The 20,038-nt window shown below is 48.6% G+C and overlaps 2 protein-coding genes across 4 annotated transcripts in view; both read left to right on the top strand.

The window, feature by feature from the left end:
• CFAP52 (cilia and flagella associated protein 52) overlaps positions 1 to 13,747 on the top strand; it is a 40,860-nt gene extending 27,113 nt beyond the window's left edge. For both annotated transcript variants that reach the window (XM_026005500.2, XM_072730349.1), the window contains 6 exons: positions 1,665 to 1,813; positions 3,968 to 4,113; positions 6,706 to 6,857; positions 9,315 to 9,417; positions 12,401 to 12,512; positions 13,374 to 13,747. In XM_026005500.2, the coding sequence (XP_025861285.1) occupies positions 1,665 to 1,813; positions 3,968 to 4,113; positions 6,706 to 6,857; positions 9,315 to 9,417; positions 12,401 to 12,512; positions 13,374 to 13,549 (838 nt within the window). In that variant the 3' untranslated portion in view covers positions 13,550 to 13,747. The remainder of the gene's footprint in view (positions 1 to 1,664; positions 1,814 to 3,967; positions 4,114 to 6,705; positions 6,858 to 9,314; positions 9,418 to 12,400; positions 12,513 to 13,373) is intronic.
• A 1,676-nt stretch (positions 13,748 to 15,423) lies between these two features.
• Positions 15,424 to 20,038, top strand: part of USP43 (ubiquitin specific peptidase 43) — a 50,445-nt gene continuing 45,830 nt past the window's right edge. For both annotated transcript variants that reach the window (XM_026005685.2, XM_072730348.1), the window contains exon 1: positions 15,424 to 16,078. In XM_026005685.2, the coding sequence (XP_025861470.2) occupies positions 15,521 to 16,078 (558 nt within the window). In that variant the 5' untranslated portion in view covers positions 15,424 to 15,520. The remainder of the gene's footprint in view (positions 16,079 to 20,038) is intronic.

The following is a 20,038-nucleotide window of genomic DNA, read 5'->3' on the forward strand; positions in this document are numbered from 1 at the left end:
CTGATCTGTTTTTTTTTTTTTTTCCTGGAATTTAACCTTTCAGATCCTAAACTAGGGACAGTCTACTACTGGAAAAGTTCATGTCTGAACTAGATTCCTGAAGAAGTAGACCATCCGTCAAGGGTAAGGAGAGTTAGGAAACTTCTCTAGGTGTGCTCAAATCCGTGATATTTGACTTTCATGAGGAGTCCACATGCCTCTTTAAAAGCTTACTTTCCTGGGACACCTGGGGGTTCTCAGGGGTTGAGCATCTGCCTTCAGCTCAAGGTGTGATCCCGGGGTCCTGGGATCGAGTTACGCATCAGGCTCCCTGCAGGGAGCCTGCTTCTCCATCTGCCTGTGTCTCTGCCTCTCTCTGTGTCTCTCATGAATAAATAAAGTCTTTAAAAAAATAAAAATAAATAAAAGCTCACTTTCCCCACAGGAGGGCGTCCTTCACTGAAGGCAGTGTCTTATATAAAGCCTCTCTTATTTTAAATAAATATTATCCTCTAAAGTTGGCTTGATTTGCTCTGTGTTACTTAGGACTGTCTGGCAAGCAGCTGCATCTCCTCATCCTATTCCAGCCCACATTTTTTCTAGGTAACTAGTCCAGCATAATTATTTCTCTTTGAGCCCCAAAGCTAAATCTATGGAAAAAGATCCATTTATTTTTCTATTAATTCCAAAGAGAGATGGTCTTAAAATATGAGCTCTTGTCCTGAATGAGCCTTTGATGAAATGTAGACATTTCTTGAGAAGCACTTACATCTAAAAGTTAGTTCAACCTCCACAGAGACTGTAGCTATAAATTCATATTTATTAAGCAGCTGGGCTTTATTATACTCGAGTATTACTCCTTTTTCTTATCCAAATTGAAATAGTCTGTAGTTTTTGATATAATGGTATTTTTCACTTTATTTACAAGTTGTCTTTTTAAAAAGCAGGGGGTACCCGGGTGGCTCAGTCAGTTAAGTGTCGTACTTCAGCTCAGGTCATGATCTTGGGGTCCTGGGATTGAGCCCTGCATTAGGCTCCCTGCTCAGTGAAGAATCTGCTTCTCCCTCTCCCTCTGCTTCTCCCCCTGCTAGTGCTCTTTCTTTCTTTCTTTCTTTCTTTCTTTCTTTCTTTCTTTCTTTCTTTCTTTCTCTCTTAAATAAATAAATAAAATCGTTTAAAAAAAAATAGACCAATTACTCTGGGCTTCGCTTCCTTGTCCAGAAGCTCATATTCTCTCACAACCAAGCAAAGTACTGCTCCAGGTTATCTGCAAACATAAACTCTAGCACCTGTGTCTTTTTTCTCTTTGAAATTATGATGACTATTGTCAGGAAGAGTTTGTTTAGTGTCTCTTAATATCAACATCTCACAGACCTATTTGATCTCCAGTCAACCAGGACACTTAAAGACTTTGAAATTGGCATTTCCCTCCTGAGCACCTTTGTCTCAACCTGTCTCCTCCGGGCAAAGGGCTGCAAGAGATGATCCACAGATGACTTGTGGGCGTTGAATGCCATCTTACACAAGGTTTCTGTAAGGCCATCAGGCTTTGAGATACTTGATGCTACAAGACACCGTTCCCGATGTCCCGGTGCGGTAACATCTGAGAGTCAAGTGTGCACCTAAGAATCAGTGTGCGTCTTGTATGGCCGCACCTCTTTATTCTCACGGTGGCTCCTTTGCAGTGGCACCGCCGAGCTGTTTGCCACCTGTGCCAAGAAAGACATCCGAGTGTGGCACACGCTGTCCAACAGGGAGCTGCTGCGGATCACTGTGCCCAACATGACCTGCCACGGCATCGATTTCATGAGAGATGGCAAGAGCATCATCTCGGGTAATGTTGACATCCTTGGGCTTTGCAGTGGGCTCGGGCGGTGGCTTTGGACCTTTGTTCCTTCTACTGGCCTCTCCATATGGACAACCTGGAGTGGCCTCCCGCTGCTTCCAGTCCAGCCTCTCTGTGGAGTTCCCTTCCAGCTGGGAGACTTTCTGAGCTCAGAAGGACCAGAAAGCAATTTCTCTGCCCCCGACATTGCTGCGTATAGTGTGTGGCTTTTTCTTTCATAAGAGAATTTAGTCATTCTATTACCAGATGGATTTTGAAGCCTTGGTGAGTGCAGGGCACCTATGTGTTAGAACCCTTTCAGTTGTTTGAGAGATAAAAGCCCGACTTAAACTATATTATGCCTCAAAGAGAATTCACTTTTAACTCAATTGATCCTCTCACAGCAAAGTATTTTAACGTAAATCATAGACACCATTATATTCCACCTCCAAATACTTTAGTTTGCATTGCTAAGAGTAATATTTTCCTACAAAATAATAATTTCTTTTTAAAATTTATTTTATTATTTTTAGTTTATTTTTTAAAAGATTTTATTTATTTATTCATGAGAGACACACACAGAGAGAGATAGAGAGAGAGAGAGAGAGAGAGAGGCAGAGACACAGGCAGAGGGAGGAGCAGGCCCCATGCAGGGAGCCCGATATGGAATTGATTCCAGGACTCCAGGATCACTCCCTGGACCAAAGGCAGGCACTAAACCACTGAGCCACCCAGGGATCCCCAAAATAATAATTTCTTAATATCATCTTATGTTTGGGGCACCTGGCGAGCATCTGCCTTCAGCTCAGGGCATGGTCCTGGGGTCCTGGGATTTATATATAAATATATATCATCTTAGGTTCAACTCATATGCAAATTTCCCCAGTGGTCAAAAAGTGAATTCACTTGTTCACATCAGGGAAAAGTCAAGTGGATCTCTCTTTCTTAAAAAAAACTTTATTTGAGAGAGAGAGTGTGCAGGCAAGCACCAGCAAGGGGAGGGGCAGAGGGAGAAGCAGATTCTGTGTTGAGCAGGGAGCCTGACACAGGGCTTGATCCCAGGACCCCAAGATCATGACCTGAGCCGAAGTCAAGACGCTTGACCTACTGAACCACCGAGGCACCCCTCAAGTGGATCTTAGGTGCAGCTGTTGAAATGGTGATATCAGTAGCTCATCTCACTTCCTCTTTCCCTGGCTCTGTCTCCTCCCCATTGGCTTCTCCTTTGGTCATGTCTTCACACACAGTGGCCACCAGGAGCTCTTGGCTTTCAGCATTTGCCTCACCACAGATGGCGCTCACCACAGAGCACTTCTCATCATCTCCACTCTTGTCCCAGCCATCACCATCCCTTAGATCTCTTCTAGTGGCTTCCTACCAGGTCTCCCTGCCTCTATTCATGCCACTTCTAGGTTCACTGCTAGGTCCCTGAAGGGGTGTACCCAGACCCTGCATAGATAATTGATTGAAGGGAGCAAGAGTCTGAGGCCAGGGAGGAAGCTGTTACAATCCCCCAGGAGAGAGATGCTGGTGGCTTAGTTGAGGGTAGGCCCAGTGGAGGGAGGGATTGGGAAGTGGGCAAATTCGGGATGTTTTTTAACTGTAGAATTTATAGGGCTTGTTTATTGATTGGAAGTTGGGTTGAGCTGGGTGGAGTTGGGTGGTTGGAATAGAGAAGAATCAAGGATGACTCTGAAGTTCTTGGCTTAGACAACTAGATGGATGATGGCAACTTTTATTGAGATGGGGAAGATGGCAGGAGTCAGGGAAGGAGCATCAGGTTTAAAATAGAGGGAGGGGTAAGAAACCAACATGTGTTTAGAGATGTTAAATTCTCTACCCAGATGCAACCAATATCAGCTAGCTGGTTGAATGCACAAGTTTTGCAACCCACAGGAGCAGTGGGAGCTGGCTTCCTTCCTTCCTCCCCACCCCAAACGTTTTCTCCTGGGGTTGGGTGCACCTACAGGCAGGTGTGGCCAATTTGGGGAGTCAGGGGCAAGAGGGATATGATTCCTGGCATTTGGGGGGGACTGGCCACCTTCCCCCATCACCACCACTGCTCCCCAGTCCCGACTCCTTTATGATTGAGGAGAGCCAGAGTCGGCACCAAGACTAGGGGCCTACTGATCCTGCCTCTCTCTTGTCTCCCTTCCACACCAGCATGGGACGATGGTAGGATCCGGGCCTTCGCCCCAGAGACGGGCCGGCTGATGTATGTCATCAACAATGCCCACAGGATCGGAGTGACAGCTATCGCTACCACCAGTGACTGTAAACGGGTCATCAGCGGCGGTGGGGAAGGGGAGGTATTGTTCTTGAAGGCAGAATCTTTTTTTTTTTTTTTTTTTTTTTTTTTGGCAATAGCCCCTAGTTTAGAGCAACTGCCTTACAGGAAGCTACTTACTTGTGTGTGTGTGTGTGTGTGTGTGTGTGTGTGTGTGTGTGTGTGTGTTTAACCTATATTAGGAGTCAGGCAGAACCAAAGTAGGATTTTGAAGAAACCCTAAAATATATTGTAAATTAAAACTCTAATAACACAAACACACAGATAGATATACCTGTTCATGAAAGAACATTCAAGATACAGACATGAAAGCATTCTATACAGAATCGGGCTATGAATCAGGTGAGCATTTTGCCAGAGTTTTGGATTTGTTTGTTCTTCTCCTTCAAAGACTATAGTTACATAAATTGTCTCCATCATATCTTTTAAAGGCAATGCTATTTTTAGACTCAATTCTTTCATCTACCCAGATATGTGACCATTATTTAAGAATCGTCACACTTGACCTTCGCTCCCATCATTGGCAGGAGCCTGAAACATCTTCCATTCACACATTGTTCTCACTGCCTCCCCCAGACACCACCACCCCCCACCTCGGCTTTCTCTGCATCCCCCACCCAAGGCTGCCTTTCTCAAGAGAGGACATCTTCTTTTCCTTTCTTATCTTCATGCAATTATAGGAATAACTTATCAGAGTGGAGAAGGATCTAGCATCTTCATGAGGCCTTTAGCAGAGTTGAGGGCCAAGCAGGTTCTAGGCTGAGTGTCTGGGCTCCAGGAGTCAGACTGGCCACAAATTTTGCTTCCACCACTTTCCAGCTGTGTGACCTGGGGCAAGCTCTTCAACCTCTCTGCACTTCCATTTCTTCTATATAAATGGAAAATAAACAATCAAGACTCTGATTAGTAAGATGTCTTGCGATGGTTTGTACCAAGTCTTCAAAATCTGATGTGCATTTTGCATTCAGAGCACATCTCCACGTGGACTAGCCACGTGGCAGGTGCTCCATAGACCCTTCTAGCCTCGGACCCTCCCCTGCTCTCTGCCTACCACCCCCTCGAGGGCTTTGATCCCTTCCCTTAGCTCTTCAGTCATGCTGTTGTCAACACCCTCAGCATCCTTGCTAGCTCCCTCAGCCTTTTGGGGCATCTGCCCTGCCCCTGCCCAAACTTGGCTTGGACCAGATCATCTGCTTCTAGGGGACTGAGCCCCAGCTGATGAGAGCTGCTGTAAGAAATCAGACATTACAAATTCATTGCCCTTGGCAGTCTTTTCAGAACACCACATCAGCTCTTCCTCCCATTCCTCACTCAGCTATTATGGACTTTCCTTCCAAAAGACATTCATTGTTAAGTGCTGGAGACCAGGGCTGCTGTCAGCAGGTGTGCACGGGTATGAATTCAGCAGTTCCCGAAGTACTCAAGTATTTCCATTTTCATTGGTAAATGACCTTGCCTGAGTTGCAAAGACCCCAGTCCCACCACTTTACCCCCTCTCCCTTTACCCCTGCAAACATACCCTAAACCCCCTGCAGTCCCACAGCTTAAAGGCTAATGCCCAGAACATCCAAAGCTCCAGGCCTGGGTGCTGTTTGGCTGCTGCCCATATCGTATGAGTTAGAAAATTTGAGTATTACTCTTGCTAAAGACTGAATGTATGCCTCCACACAGAGTGGCTTACAAGATTAGAGAATTATTCAGACACAGCTCATTTGGGAGAACTTCATGCTTCCCCATCTTCCTTACTAAGGAAACGTCTTAGGATGTTTTTCTTACTTTGCTTATGGCTACTTTCCCCTTTCAGGTACAAATAAGTTAGCCCATTTATCCTAACCCTAGTTTCTAGGGTGTTGATACTATTCTTGTATTCTTGTATTGTCTTATGTTACTCAAGCAAGATAATCTCTGCTCTTCATACCTTCCACAAGTCCAACATGCTCGATATGAGAAAGTGTAAGCATCTGACTACATTATTATGCTTTCTGGTACGGTTGTGACAGAATGTTTATCTATTACAGGACCATACAATGACTTCCCTTTTACGTACCCCTTTTATTACAGTTGGGGCATCATATTGACCATTTTTGAAATTTTGTGGGTAGAACCAATGATCTATGAATTTCACTTCACGATAGCAGGGGGTTGGCAGTCAGAATATACTTGTTGTAGAAAGCGGGTACTGGCTTTGATAAGGTTGGGAACCATCAATTGAAAACCATTAAGCCCGAGCAGCTGATGTGAAGTTTAAATATGGCTCTGGGCACCCAAGAGCTTTCCTGATGGCACCAGAAGTCTGAGAGTGATGCTCAGCAGAACTGAGCAGATATGCTATTTCACTTGCTTTAGCAAGCAGCAGGTGTCTGATAAATTTCTCAGCCTTATAAGTAGATGTAGGTGTAGGATTATTGGTAGCATTTTCCTGGCTCCATGGAAGGATATTCCTGCTCTGCAGCTTTTCATTCCCGCCCCACTCAACGGAGACGAGAACTGCAAATTTAAAATAAGTTGAGTACAGTAGAGCTGAAAAAGCATATAAATATGGAAAAAAATGTATATATTTTAACCCCTTCAAGTCCCAAGTTTGTGTTGAAAGCCTGTGCTTTGTGGCTTCCAGGTGAGGGTGTGGCAGATAGGCTGCCAGACCCAGAAGCTGGAAGAGGCCCTGAAAGAGCACAAATCCTCCGTGTCTTGCATTAGGGTGAAGAAGAACAATGAGGAATGTGTCACTGCCAGCACGGATGGCACTTGCATCATTTGGGACCTGGTGTAGGTACCCGTGGTGGGGAGGACAACATGATACACACCCAGGAATCCCAGCATTTTTATGGAACTTGAGAGAAGATTCAAACAAAGACTAGAAATCTTTAAGGCAACGATCAGGGGATGTCCATCTGAAGCCACTCCTCTGATGTTTACGGGTTTGTTCAGGGTTTATGGGTGCTGGTAGAAGGGATACAGTTTCCCGGAAGGGCTGGATTTTAGAAGATTCTGGACGCACGGGCAAATAGCTTTCCGGTCACACACCGCGAAGCATGATTGAACTTATATGAATGCAATCCTAAGAATTCCCCCCCACCCCGCAAAAAGGGAGAGGGAAGTAACGTCATAGGCAGTTCCTATTGTTGTGCCATGCAGTGTGACCAAGACCAGAGTGAGCTCTGCAGAGTGAGCCATGCAGGGTGGAAGTGGAGGACTGGTGTGACTTTATTGTTGGGAGTCCACAAAAGGTTTTCAGGGGTGATTTTTTTTTTTTTTTTACTATAAGCATTTTAGCTGTGTGTATTTATTTATTTTAAAAATATTCATTTTTTTTACCATAAGCATTTTAGCTGTGTTTATTGATTTTATTTTTTAAGATTTTATTTATTTATTCCTGAGAGACACAGAGAGAGGCAGAGAGTCAGGCAGAGGGAGAAGCAGGCTCCATGCAGGGAGCCCGATGCGGGACTGGATCCCAGGACCCCAGGATCACGGCCTGAGCCGAAGGAAGACACTCAACCACTGAGCTGCCCAGGCGCCCCAGCTGTGTTTTTTAATTTAGAATTAGGCCCTATTCCCCTAACTCCCTCCTCCCCTGGCAACCTCTCTTATCACTCCTAAGATGCCTTGCCTCTGCACATAACTACCTTAGAGAGACTCAGATAAGTGTAGAAGCAGGAGAAAAAAGATCTAAATATAGGAATGGATATAGGTACTACAGGAGAATAAGGAACTTTCTAGACTGGAGAGAAGAGAATGGGAATTAATGCAAATGCAGAACACTTTTTATTTAATACACTAAAAACAAAAACGAAAGAAACCTGCCTCCTGGTCCTGCGTGTCTCTCACTTTGATGTGCCTGCCCATGGACCACCTGGGGATCTGGTTAACATGTAGATTTGTATTCAGTAGGTCCAGAGGGGCTCCTGAGATTCTGCATTTCTAACCAGCTCCAAAGGGATGCCCCTGGTTCAAGGACCACACTTGCGGGAGGTCTTAGCCTACACCTGAACTCCCCTTTGGTAACACACAGAACTAGAAGGTAGGGCGTCTCTCCCTCTCTCTCTTTTTCTTTAAAGATTTTATTTATTTATTCTTGGGAGACACAGAGAGAGAGAGGCAGAGACACAGGCAGAGGGAGAAGCAGGCTCCCTGTGGGGAGCCCGATGTGGGACTCAATCCCAGGACCCCGGGATCATGCCCTGAGCCAAAGGCAGGCGCTCAACTGCTAAACCCCCCAGGCGTCCCAGGTAGGGCGTCTCTAAAGTGATATCCATGGGTTGTTTGTGATCACCAAAAATCCCTGAAGCCTGCCTGCTGCATTGCAGGATTATCTGGCTAATTTGTGCTAAAATCTTTAAAAAGTGGCCAGCCCAGATGCCAGGTTTGAAAACTGCCATATTGAGAAGAAACCATGCAGAAGGTGCATGTTTTCAGCCTGTGGAGGCTGGCCTGTGAGATGGCCACCCATTTCCCGAGGGGGAGAAGCCATGTATGTACATATTTGTTAGCATGGTAGCTACCACAGTGGTTTTCAAACCGTCATGCACATGAGAATCAGCTGGGATGCTGATGAAAAGCGCCCATCTGTGGGCCTCATCCCCACCTGCTAGATCCAAATCCTTAAAGGTGAAGCTCAATAATATCGATTTTTAAAAAGCCATCCCCAGGACACCTAGGTGGCTCAGTCAGTTAAGGGGGTGCCTTCAGCTTAGGTCATGATCCCGGGGTCCTGGGATCAAGCCCCTCATCGGGCTCCCTGCTCAGCGGGGAGCCTGCTTCTTCCTCTGCCCTTCACCCCGCTCATGCTCACTCTCTCACTCTCAAATAAAATCTTTAAAAAAATGTCTAAAGAAAGATAATAAAAATAAAAACCTATCCCCACACTGTGTCACTCAGATGGTAGGAACCTTTACTTCCACATGGTGGCCTCAAGAATAAGGTGGCTTGTGTGGAAGGCAGCAGGGTAACTCTGAACTCAGCCCCTCCCACTCCACTCTTGCTGGAACTTGAGGCTTCCCCTGCAGTTCCGTGCTTTGTCTTTGGAAAAGGGCCAGACCGGTGTCTTCTGAGTGCCCCACAGGTGTGCTGAGGAGATGCCAAAGTGGAGCCTGCAGAGGAGCAGGAAGTCTGTCTGGGATAGATAAACCAAAGCAACTCCCGCTTGCACCAAATCCACTTTGAACAATACATCTCCTAGGGAAGAGCAAGTCAAGCCTCACGGCTTTTGTGTCTCAATTTCAGACGTCTCCGGAGGAATCAGATGATCCTGGCAAATACCTTATTCCAGTGTGTTTGTTACCACCCGGAAGAGTTCCAGATCATCACCAGCGGGACAGACAGAAAGGTAAACACTCCCGGCAGGAGTCAGGGCTCTTCTGGTGCAGGGCAGACGCAGTGAGGTGCTATGGCTGAGGGAGCAGCTCTGGGGTTGAGCCCTAGGAGTTCAGAGCACAGTCTTGCTGGGGACCAGCTGCTCCGCTTTGCAAATGCTACATCACCTTTTGGTGTCTTTGCTTCCTTGTCTGTAAAGGGCTGATCTCACAGAGTTGCCGTGAGCGCTAAAGTCATGCTCCTGTGTAATGCCGATGGCGGGGAATCTGGCCCATAGTAGCTACACGCTAAGTACTGGTTTTCATTATTAGGGCATTTCTGAGCCTAGAACCAGATTGCCCAAACCAGCTGTCCCCTTGACTACACTCAAGTGGAATGACATGCTCTTCTCTACTTCACCAACTTATAACAAATCTCCTTAGCTGAGGAGTCCCTGGCCTTGGGTGAAGATTGGTTCCTCTTTTGGGGGGAACCCTTCCTTTTGGAGCAAGCAAAAGGCTTCAGGAGAGAGGCACATGGAAGGGCAAGGATGCCGGGGTGTCAGCTACCCTCCTGGCCACATCAGACCAGCCAGGACTCAGTCCAGTTATCTGCGCATCCAATTAATGGATTTGGATTCCTCTAATTCAGACTTGGAGATGACTTTGAGATCATCAAAGAAGAGATTGTATATTTATCTTTCCACCAGCTACAGAAAAAGTAAAGTTGAAAGTATAAAAATATTGTAGGAGAAATACTAGAGGTACCTCTCTCTGCTCCCCCAACACCAAAGATAGAATCTAGGAAGAGGGGGCAGGGAGCTCCTGGGGGGCTCAGTCAGTGAAGCATCAGCCCTCAGCTCAGGTCATGATCCTAGGGTTCTGGGATCGAGTCCCATGTCTGGTTCCCTGCTCAGCAGGAAGCCTGCTTCTCCCTCTTCCTTGGCATATCCCCACCCCACTCATGCTTGCTTGCTCTCTGTCAAATAAATAAAATCTTAAAAAAAAAAAAAAAAGAAAAGAAAATAGGGTCACCTGGGTGGCTTAGCGTCTGCCTTTGGCTCAAGTCATGATCCCCAGGGTCTTGGGATCGAGCCCCACGTCAGGCTCCCTCTGGCCCTCCCGCTGCTTGTGCTTTCACAAATGAATACAAATAAATAAATAAATAAATAAATAAATAAATAAATAAATAAATAATCTAGGAATGGGTCTTTCCCTGTTTAAGCTGCCAAGGTGATTGGGAACTACTGTCTGAAGATACTTTGTCATAAAAACCTAAGAAATGCCACCTGTGTGGGCCAGGGTTTGCCTGACACAGAATGTTTAGGGGGAGCACCCAGAGTTCTGCTTGGTTCTAGTTCCTGTAGGTTGGCCTTGGTACTTCCTTTGGGTCTTGTATGCCCAAACTGGCTTTCATCTGCCCACTCCTCAAACCCATTTCACTTCTGGCTTAAGCAGGCTTCCTCTTGGAAGGGGGGCAGAAAGGATATTAGGAAGTTAATCATGATGTCACCATAAATGCTATTATACGTGGTTCATAAAGTTTCCAGATTTGTGTCATGTTTCCCCACATTCCAGAGAATGGGATGGTTTATGAGTTTAGGAGACTTGAAACAGGCTACTGTCCTCATCTGAGAATTGTCACCAGAATATTCAAAGCATAAATCATACATCGGTACAGCCACCATGAGGCCTGGGGACAGGACAGTGTCCCTGCTGTCAGGGAGCTGGCCAACTTTCCGTAGTGACCGTAGGTAGGAGGGAATGGATTGGACAAGACACATGGAAACAAACATGTCCCTGAACAGCGGGCTCATATGTGAACAAGACAACATCAGATGGTGAAAGGGATAAAAAGGAAGAATAGGTCACACAATCCTGGCTCAGTGGATGGAAGCTGCTTTAGCTAGGATGCTTGGCGAAGGTCTCCTTAAGGAGGTGACACTTGAGCTGAGGTCTGAGTGGTGGAGGACTCACCTTGCTTAGCTCTCTGGGAAGACCATCCCAGCAGAGGGTAAGCCTGAGGGAAAGCCAAGGCGCCTTAAGGCTGCTCAGATGATCACTCTGACTTTGGCCAAAAGAGCAGGCCGTCAGGCACCAGCTGCCTAAGTGGGTGTGATTCCTGAGAAACGAGATTTCGGGCATGCTTCTATATTCCTTTATGCTTTTACTATGAAAACAACCTTTTGTTAAAGTGACCAAGCATCAATAGAAATCAATAAGATAGCTTAAAAACTTTTTTTTAAAAATAGCACATACAATTTCCCGCTAGATTCAGAATAATACAGATTCCTGGCCTCACGACCTGAATTGTGACCCAGCAAATTTCTATCAACACAAAATAAGAAGAGGTGAAATGCACGCAAAATTCACACTCCTGATTCCTGGTCAAGTGCTTTGTTTAGAAAGAAATTTTCTCTTTTGAAGAGGTTGTACATTTATAAGGTTCAAAGTTCAAAGAGTATAAAAGCAAAGTATTCAGAGAAAAATCTCCCCCCTAACCCAGGAGGGGACCATATTGTCAGTTTACCTCTAGACCCCATCCTGGGGTGGGGGTGGGGTTCACTGCTTTGAGGCAGAAGAGAAAGTTGGGGATAGGATGGAGTGAGGAAGAGGGGGTGGTCAGCCGCAGAGAGCGGAGCCTGCGCAACTCCTGAGCTGCTCCTTCCCCAAGCAGCTGGAGGGGGCTGCTTCCCTTTCACCAGGCCTTCTTTTATAGCTTGCTCCCGACTTCCAAGTGCTTCTTCTCACCAAAAGCACTTTCTGTCACAATCCGGGCTTACTGGCACATCACCGTCTCTCTAAATAGAATGCAAATTGAAAAACCAGTGCTAAAAATATGAAAATGCCTTCTCCACCCCCTGCTTGAGCCTATTTATAATTTTCAGCCGATATATCATCCCAGGGTGTATTTTTGCCACCCTTCTATATAAAGTTAGAACCATCTTTTTGTTGGCATGGCACGGATGCTGCCACTGAGCCGAATCTGGCCTGATGGCTGTTTTTTCTGAATTCTAGATTGCTTACTGGGAAGTATTTGATGGGTCCGTAATCAGAGAGTTGGAAGGCTCCTTGTCTGGGTCAATCAATGGAATGGATATTACCCTGGAAGGAGTGCACTTTGTCACAGGTTAGTCCTGGGGTAGGAAAAGAAAGCCAAGCCCTGCTTATGTAAATGGGAGCATAGAACTCCCAAGTGGGAGGCAACAGGAAGTGATGACAAAAGTATCTATGGGCCCCTGTGATTCAGATTCAGGCCTGAACACTGCAGCCCGAGTGGCCAGGAAAGTAAGATCCAGAAGTCACGCTTCAGTGGGAGGAAACGTCTGCCCATGAGCCTTGGGGGGCACACATAAAAGCTGAGCCTTACATTGCTTCCTTTTTTGGTGGTGGCATCGGTGACAGAAATGGTCTGGATTATCCAGCATGCCTTGCTCTGTTATTTCCTACTGCAGTCTTAAATGTCAGCTTTTAAATCAGCATTTCCAGGGGGCATGGACCATATAACATGCCTTCTGACACCATCAATGATCATTTCCTGCTGGGCCCTGACTCTTCAAGACATTAACAAATAAATGCTCCAAATGAATTAAAGTTTCATAAACACATTTACTTATGGCATGATATTAAACCACACATTGTGATCATATACAAACACACACACACACACATATATATACATATACACATATACTTGTAGAGAAAAGACTGGAAGGAACTAAATCAGTGTTATTAATAACATAATAGTTAATCAGTGTTATTTCTGGGTGGTGAGATAAGAAGGATGTCACCTCTTTATATTTCTTTCTTGTAAAATTTACTACAGCAGATCTAGATTTTTATAATCAAGGAAAAGAGAAATATACAGATTTTTCTCCCTTTAAATTGGAACACGGGGGACGTGCTGTAAATTATCCAGTTACTCGAAATCAAGGCTGTTTCTCCCTGTTCTGTTGCAGCAATGCCAAATATACCTGTTTGTCTTTTTCAGGTGGAAATGACCATCTGGTCAAAGTTTGGGATTATAACGAGGGTGAAGTGACTCATGTCGGGGTGGGACACAGTGGCAACATCACCCGCATCCGGATAAGTCCAGGAAATCAGTACATCGTTAGCGTAAGTGCTGATGGAGCTATTTTGAGATGGAAGTACCCATTTACCTCATGAGGCCTCAGAGATTTCTGGGATGCACCACCGCGTAGGGTTCTATTGAAAGTTGACCTTAGATAACTCCCAAGACTGGTTTTTTATTTCTCCCATCCGGGATTTTGTTCTTTACTCAAAATACGTTAAGTTTCCCTTTTTCTTTATAGGATGCATTTTGTATTCTTAAATTGTATATTAAACTTGGAATGTGTTCAAGAATAAGTTGTCCAGAGTGTAATTAAAAGGTTTTTTATTATAAATTCCCTGTTGTTGGTTTCCTGTCATAATATCTGTCCTGTGACTGCAAAACCCACAGCCCTTCTGCATAATTTGTCTACAGCTTGCACTACTGTTATTCTCTAAAAATGAGGAGGGTCAGCTTTTCATTGGTCAAGCTGCAATGGGGCAAGACTTGGTCTGAGTCCAGATCTTGGGTAGGATTTTAGGATCTTCCTCCCTCCCTCCCTCCCTCCCTCCCTGCCTTCCATCCATCCAACCTTCTGAGTTTGGCCTTTTGTAAAGTGAGAATATCTGCTTTAAAGGTTATTTTGAGAAGTGAAATAATATGTTAAAGCATCAGCAGAATCCCTGCCAGTGAAGACGGTTGAACATGAATTATGGTGCTTTCTCAAAGAAACCATGGGTTCTTGGGGATCTTGGGGATAATCATCAAAGGTGAAATTTCTCAGATGCTTTTCTGGGCAAGGGAAGGCAAGAGAACGGACCTTGTGTATTAATCATCCCACCGGGTATCTTTTTTTTCCAAGAGAGAGTAAATCATGGCATTTTCCAGAAATACTTCAAGTCTCCAATTCACAGCATACGTTTTTTGTTCTAAGCCTGTTGTTTATCCTTTAAGTAATTCTTCTTCGTCGTCGTCATCGTCCTCTTCTTCTGCATCAGGTCACCTCCTGGGGACATATCAAGGCAGTTATTTAATAAATGATCACTTACTTCTCAAATAAGCAAACATTTCAGGGCGTTGATGGGATCATGCATCCTGCGGAGGTCTTTCTGAGTCAGAAACTGATGAGAAAATCTCCTGCAAGACTTTGCCTGATTAATTATAAACCTGACAGTTACAGGGTCAGGAGACCGGAGGAGGCCCCCCGGGGTCACCCAGGAAACCAAGGGCGGGGCAAGGCCAGGCCAGTTCTGATCGGACACCGACACCGGCCAGGGGAACGCACCGCGGGCGAGCCCGGGAGCCTGAAAACGTCCCGGGGAGCAAACCCCGAGGCTGGAAGGAGCCCGCGTGTGGGCTGGGCCGGCCGCAGAGCCGGGTCGAGTTCCGGTTCCTCTGCCTCGGTCCCGGCGCGATCCTCCCTGCGCCGGCTTCTCAGCAGCTGGAGCAGGACAGTGAAGCCTCGAGCCTCGCAAGTCTCGGGGAAGCGACTCCTGACCGGGCCTGCAGTTCAAACGAACCCGCCACAACCATCCGGGACGACTCGTGCCGGGGCCCCACGCGGCTCCCGGTCGCGGACCCGGGAAGGCCTCCCGCGCGGTGCGGGCGCGCTGGGAGCAGGTGGGGCGCCCCCGCCGGCGCCGGCAGGTGGGAGGACCCCGCGGCGCGCTCCCCGGCGGGTCCCTGCCCGGTGCGCGCCTCTCCGAGGGTTTCCAGGACCTCAGGCTATAGCCGGGGCTTCGCGACCCACCGCGCGCTTCCAAGCGTACCACCCCCGTGCAGTTTCACAGGTTGGAGTCTGGCGGGAAGGGGAGGGAATCCGGGCGTCGGCCTGCGGGGCGCGAGGAAGGGCGGGGACCCAGCGCCTCCCCGCCGCCGCGGCGCTGCCCTGGGCGGGCCCCGCGGCCGGATTCCCGCGCGGGGCGGGGCGGCCCCGCCCCTGGCTCCGCCTCCGCCCGGCCCCGGCACACCTGGCCCGCAGGTAGCCGGCGGCCGCCGCCTCTGCCCGGCGGTCAGGGCGGGTGGGCGGCGCTGCGGGGGCGGGGTGGGAGCGGGGGCTCGGCTCCGGGGGCGCGCGGGCGGGAGCCATGGAGCCGGGCGCGGGGGCCGCGGAGGGAGAGGGGCCGCCCGCGCCCCGGCCCCGCCGCCGCCGCTCCCTGCGCCGCCTGCTCGGCCGCTTCCTGCTGGCGCTGGGCAGCCGCTCCCGCCCGGGGGCCTCGCCGTCCCGGCCGCGGCCCCAGCCAGGCCCCCGCCACGGCGGCGGCGACGGCGACGGCGACGGCGACGGCGAGGGGGGCTTCGCCCGCGCCCCGGACCCCGCCCCGGCCGCGCGCGGGAGCCCCGGGGAGGAGCGCCCGCCCGGCGCCCAGCCGCAGCCCCAGCCGCAGCCGCAGCCGCAGCCGCAGCCCCCGGCCGGCGACGGCGCGCGGCCCCCGGGCGCGCAGGGCTTGAAGAACCACGGCAACACCTGTTTCATGAACGCCGTGGTGCAGTGTCTCAGCAACACCGACCTGCTGGCCGAGTTCCTGGCGCTGGGGCGCTACCGGGCGGCGCCGGGCCGCGCCGAGGTCACCGAGCAGCTGGCGGCGCTGGTGCGCGCGCTCTGGACGCGCGAGTACACGCCCCAACTTTCCGCCGAGTTCAAGGTAGGCAGCGCCCGCCGCCCCGCCGCCCTCCTCCGGGCCGCCCTCCTCCCGGCCGCCCCCGCCGCAGCGCGCGCCCCTCGGGCGAGGTGGCCCCAGGGCTGCAGCTCGGCTCGCCGCCTTCGTCCGGAGGTAACTTGCGGTGCTACCGCTTGCAAACGTCTGCTCTATGAATTTCTCCCAGGTGTGTGTGTGTTTGGAGGAGCGGGTTCCATGGAGTGCATTGAGCATTTGTGCACCCAACAAACGTTTGTTCAAGTACTGAAGGCCCTCGGGTCCCCGCGGCGTCCTACCGCCTCGGACCCACACTTCCCAGTCTGGAGGGGTGCGGTGTGGAGAGCCTGACTCTCAGGCCAGGGCCTCGGAGGAAGGAGGGGATGCTCGCGCAGAGATCCCAATGAGTAGGACGCGGCCGGACCGAGGTCTAGGGGTGACCCAGGTAGAGGGAAGAGCCAGCACAGGCGCCAGGGGCCGGCCTGCAGGCACAGAAGGAAAACCAGTGGTGGGAGCCCAGGGAGGGTAGCGGTGGGGCGTGGCTGACGTTGGTCAGATCATGCAAGGTCTAAGAAGCAGTAGTAAGGAGTGTGGGTTTTATTCTAAACCTAGTGGGAGCTGAGATCCATGGGCCAGGTACTGTGCTGAGTGCCACTGAGGTCCCCCCCCCCCCGGTGATGGGGGGAGGCAGTGGGGATGCTGTCTTGGAGACGGCATCCTTTAGTGCACTTACATCGCCCACCACGCCTGGGTTTGAGGTTGCATTCACTGGCCCCCCAGAATCAGGGTCTACTTACAGTACACTGTAGGGTCATGAGGCCTTGGAAGTTATGTATGTCACATCACCCAGGGTTAAGCGGCACACTTGGGATCCCAGTTGGATTACAGAGTTCCTGATAATTGATGCACATGACTTGCTTCCTGCTGAAAAAACCACAGCTCTGGGCAGCCAGCTGAAGCTCCCCATAGACGAGCGATTGTTCTTGGGGGAGGGGAACCTGTCAGTGTTCATTCCACAGGCATCACCGCTCTTGAATTTCAGCCTGGAAAAGCAGTCCGCGCCATGTGACCCGCAGCGTGCCAGCCTCCCCTGTCCGCTCTCCCACTTCCACTACGGAAGCAGTGCTCTGCAGGAGTCAGTGGGTCAAATGGGTGTCTTCAGTATCCCCTTTGGGCAACATTCACTTTCTTAATAATGAAGCAGTACAGTAGTCCTTTCCCCCCTTATGCTTGGGGGGGGGGTACATCCCAAGCCCCCCAGTGGGTGCCTGAAACCAGAGGTGGTACCAAGCCCTACATAATCACTATATTTCTTTCTATACATACTTACCTACAATAAAGCTGAATTTATAGTTAGGTCCAGTTAAGACACGGACTGCAATAACTCATCACAGAAAAGAACACTTAGAACAATATACAGTAATCAAAGTTACGGGAATGGGTGTTTCTCTCTGAAAATATTGTATACAGTACTCACCCTTCTTGCAAGGATACGAGGTCATCACATGTCTGTGATGAGGCGAAGCAAGGGATGTAGGCATTGTCGCGGGGTTGGTCTTCTGACCTAAGTCGGGAGGATCATGTGCTTCCCTATGAGGCTGACTGACCAGCAGTAACCGGAATGACAGAAATCTTAGGATGGCAGGGACCACCGTAGGGTGTAGTGGTTAAGAGCAGGGTCTCTGGAGCTTTGTGACCTCGAGCAGGTTACCAAATCCCGCTGTGCCTCCACTTTCCTCATCTGCGAAATGGGACCATAATGGTACCTACCTTATTATCAGGTCATTGGGAGGATTCAATGAGTTCTCTCTCTGTACAGTCTAAGAACAGTGCCAGACCTCCAGGAAGCTTTTGTCATTTCTATTGTTTCTCACCTACAGAGACCTGGAGGAGGGAGAGAGGTAATGTGTGTATACCTTAACTCTTGCCAGGTGTATTCTCATGCGGTTCCTGCTACGGTGGGAGAGACAGGAGTAGCTTGAAAAAAATCCTCCAGATAAGTAACTGCTCTCCGTGACTCACTGGGATTTCCTATCTCATCTCTTGCTCTCGAATCCCCAAGGCCTGGAAGCTCCTTGAAAGCCTGGGGGGGTGGGGGGAGCTGGAGGATAGTCATTTGTTAATTGTTAATGAGGGTGATGTAATCTGAGGTTTCCTGGGACTTTTGGGGCAGCCAGGCTTGGAGGGAGCAGAGGATGCCAGGATCTGGGCTTTTAATAAACCCTGCTGATTGATATCTAGGTAGGCTCCCCTTATTATCCAGGTGAGGAAACATCCCTTCACCCGACAGATAGTCCCGACACTATGCCAGGCACTTGGAATGCATGAGAAGCGTTGAGTACAAACCCCCCTGGGGCTGCTTTCTAGGAGTTCCCAGTCTAGCGGGAGAGGTGGATGTTAATGAAATGATAGCACAGGCACGTGGTCAGAGCTGGTGACAAGAGCTGGAAAATAAAAATATACAGAGTGCTTATGGCAGGTCTGGCAGGAGGATATGATCGATGGCGGGACGTGGGACGGGGTGTCCCACGAGGAGTAGCGGTCAGGAGAGGTCAACAGGAGAGGTCAGCTAAGGACAGGGGAAGGTGGGGATGTGCATTCTCTGGCAGGTGGAGCTGAGGGACCTTCTGTGAGTGAGGCAGGATAAATGCAAGATTAAGTAAATTAACGGAAGGGGTGCCTGGGTGGCTCAGTCGGTTAAGCCTCTGTCTTCGACTCAGGTCATGATCCCGGGGTCCTGGGATCGACCCCAATGGGAAGCCTGCTTCTCCCTCTCCCCCCACCTCCTCCCACTCATGCTGTCACGCTTGCTCGCTCTCAAATAAACATCTTTAAAAAATAATAAATTAAATAATGGAAAAATAAATAAATAAATAATGGGAGCCTCTGTCCCCGGGGAGAGGAGCTGAAGAATTGGTTGGGGATAAGCTGCAGATGGTTTTCAGGAAGGAGTTGGGTCTTGAGGAGGCATTGCTAGCTTCAGGCCAAGGAAGAGGGGAATAGAGGAGGGACCAGCATGCTAGAGTGAGTTACCCCAACCCCAGCCATGCAAATGGGATGGCTTTGCGGTGTCCTCTTTGCTGACCTCCCAGACACCCAGCATGCAGACAGTAGAACCACCCTCTTTTAACAACACATGAATAAATACATCCTAACAAATCCCGCCGATGGTATTATCTATGACACGTTGACATGTTGCTTTTCTAATGATATCATTAAATATGTGCATAGGAAAAAAAACTCGGGAGGTGCTAAAAATATAAAGAAATGACTTGGAACTCCACCCTCCAGAGACAACCTTCATAAACATCGCCGTGTTTCATTCAGAGCATCTACATATTGGAAATTCTAGTTTTGTATCCTGCTTTTTTTTCATGCGAATATTGTCCTAAGACTTTCTCCTGGCCTTTATAACATTCTGTAGAACTCAATTTTAAATGATTTTGTAGTATTTCATTATATGAACCAGTCCCTGCAGAGACATTTACTGTGCAGGTTTCTAGTTATCACACTGTCTTGAAAATTCTTGAGTCCAAATCATTGTCCTTGGCTCTGACCATTTCCTAAATTTGCTCCCTCGAAGTGGACTTACATGGTCAAAGCAAAGATGTGACTATTATATTTTTATATGTTTTCTTTTTCTTTTTGAATCAGTGTTATTGGCGTATAACTCAGGTACAGTGCAGTGCACCCATTTTAAAAAATTGAGCTATCCCTGACATGCAACACTGTGTAAGTTTAAGGTATACAGTGAATTGTTGATACATTTATGCTGCAGGATGATTGCCTTGGTTAGCATTACCTAACATCTTTATGGAACATCACTTGGTAATCATTTTTTTCCAGTGTTGGGAACAGTTAAAGGCTAATCTCAGCAAGTGTAATGTTTCAACTTACTGAACAAAAAGAAATAGCATCTCATTTTTCTTTGGTTTCTTTGGTTAAGAGCTTCTTGACTAGTCGTGAGAC

The sequence above is a fragment of the Vulpes vulpes genome, chromosome 12 (assembly GCF_048418805.1).
Source record: "Vulpes vulpes isolate BD-2025 chromosome 12, VulVul3, whole genome shotgun sequence".
NCBI classification, from domain to species: domain Eukaryota; kingdom Metazoa; phylum Chordata; class Mammalia; order Carnivora; family Canidae; genus Vulpes; species Vulpes vulpes.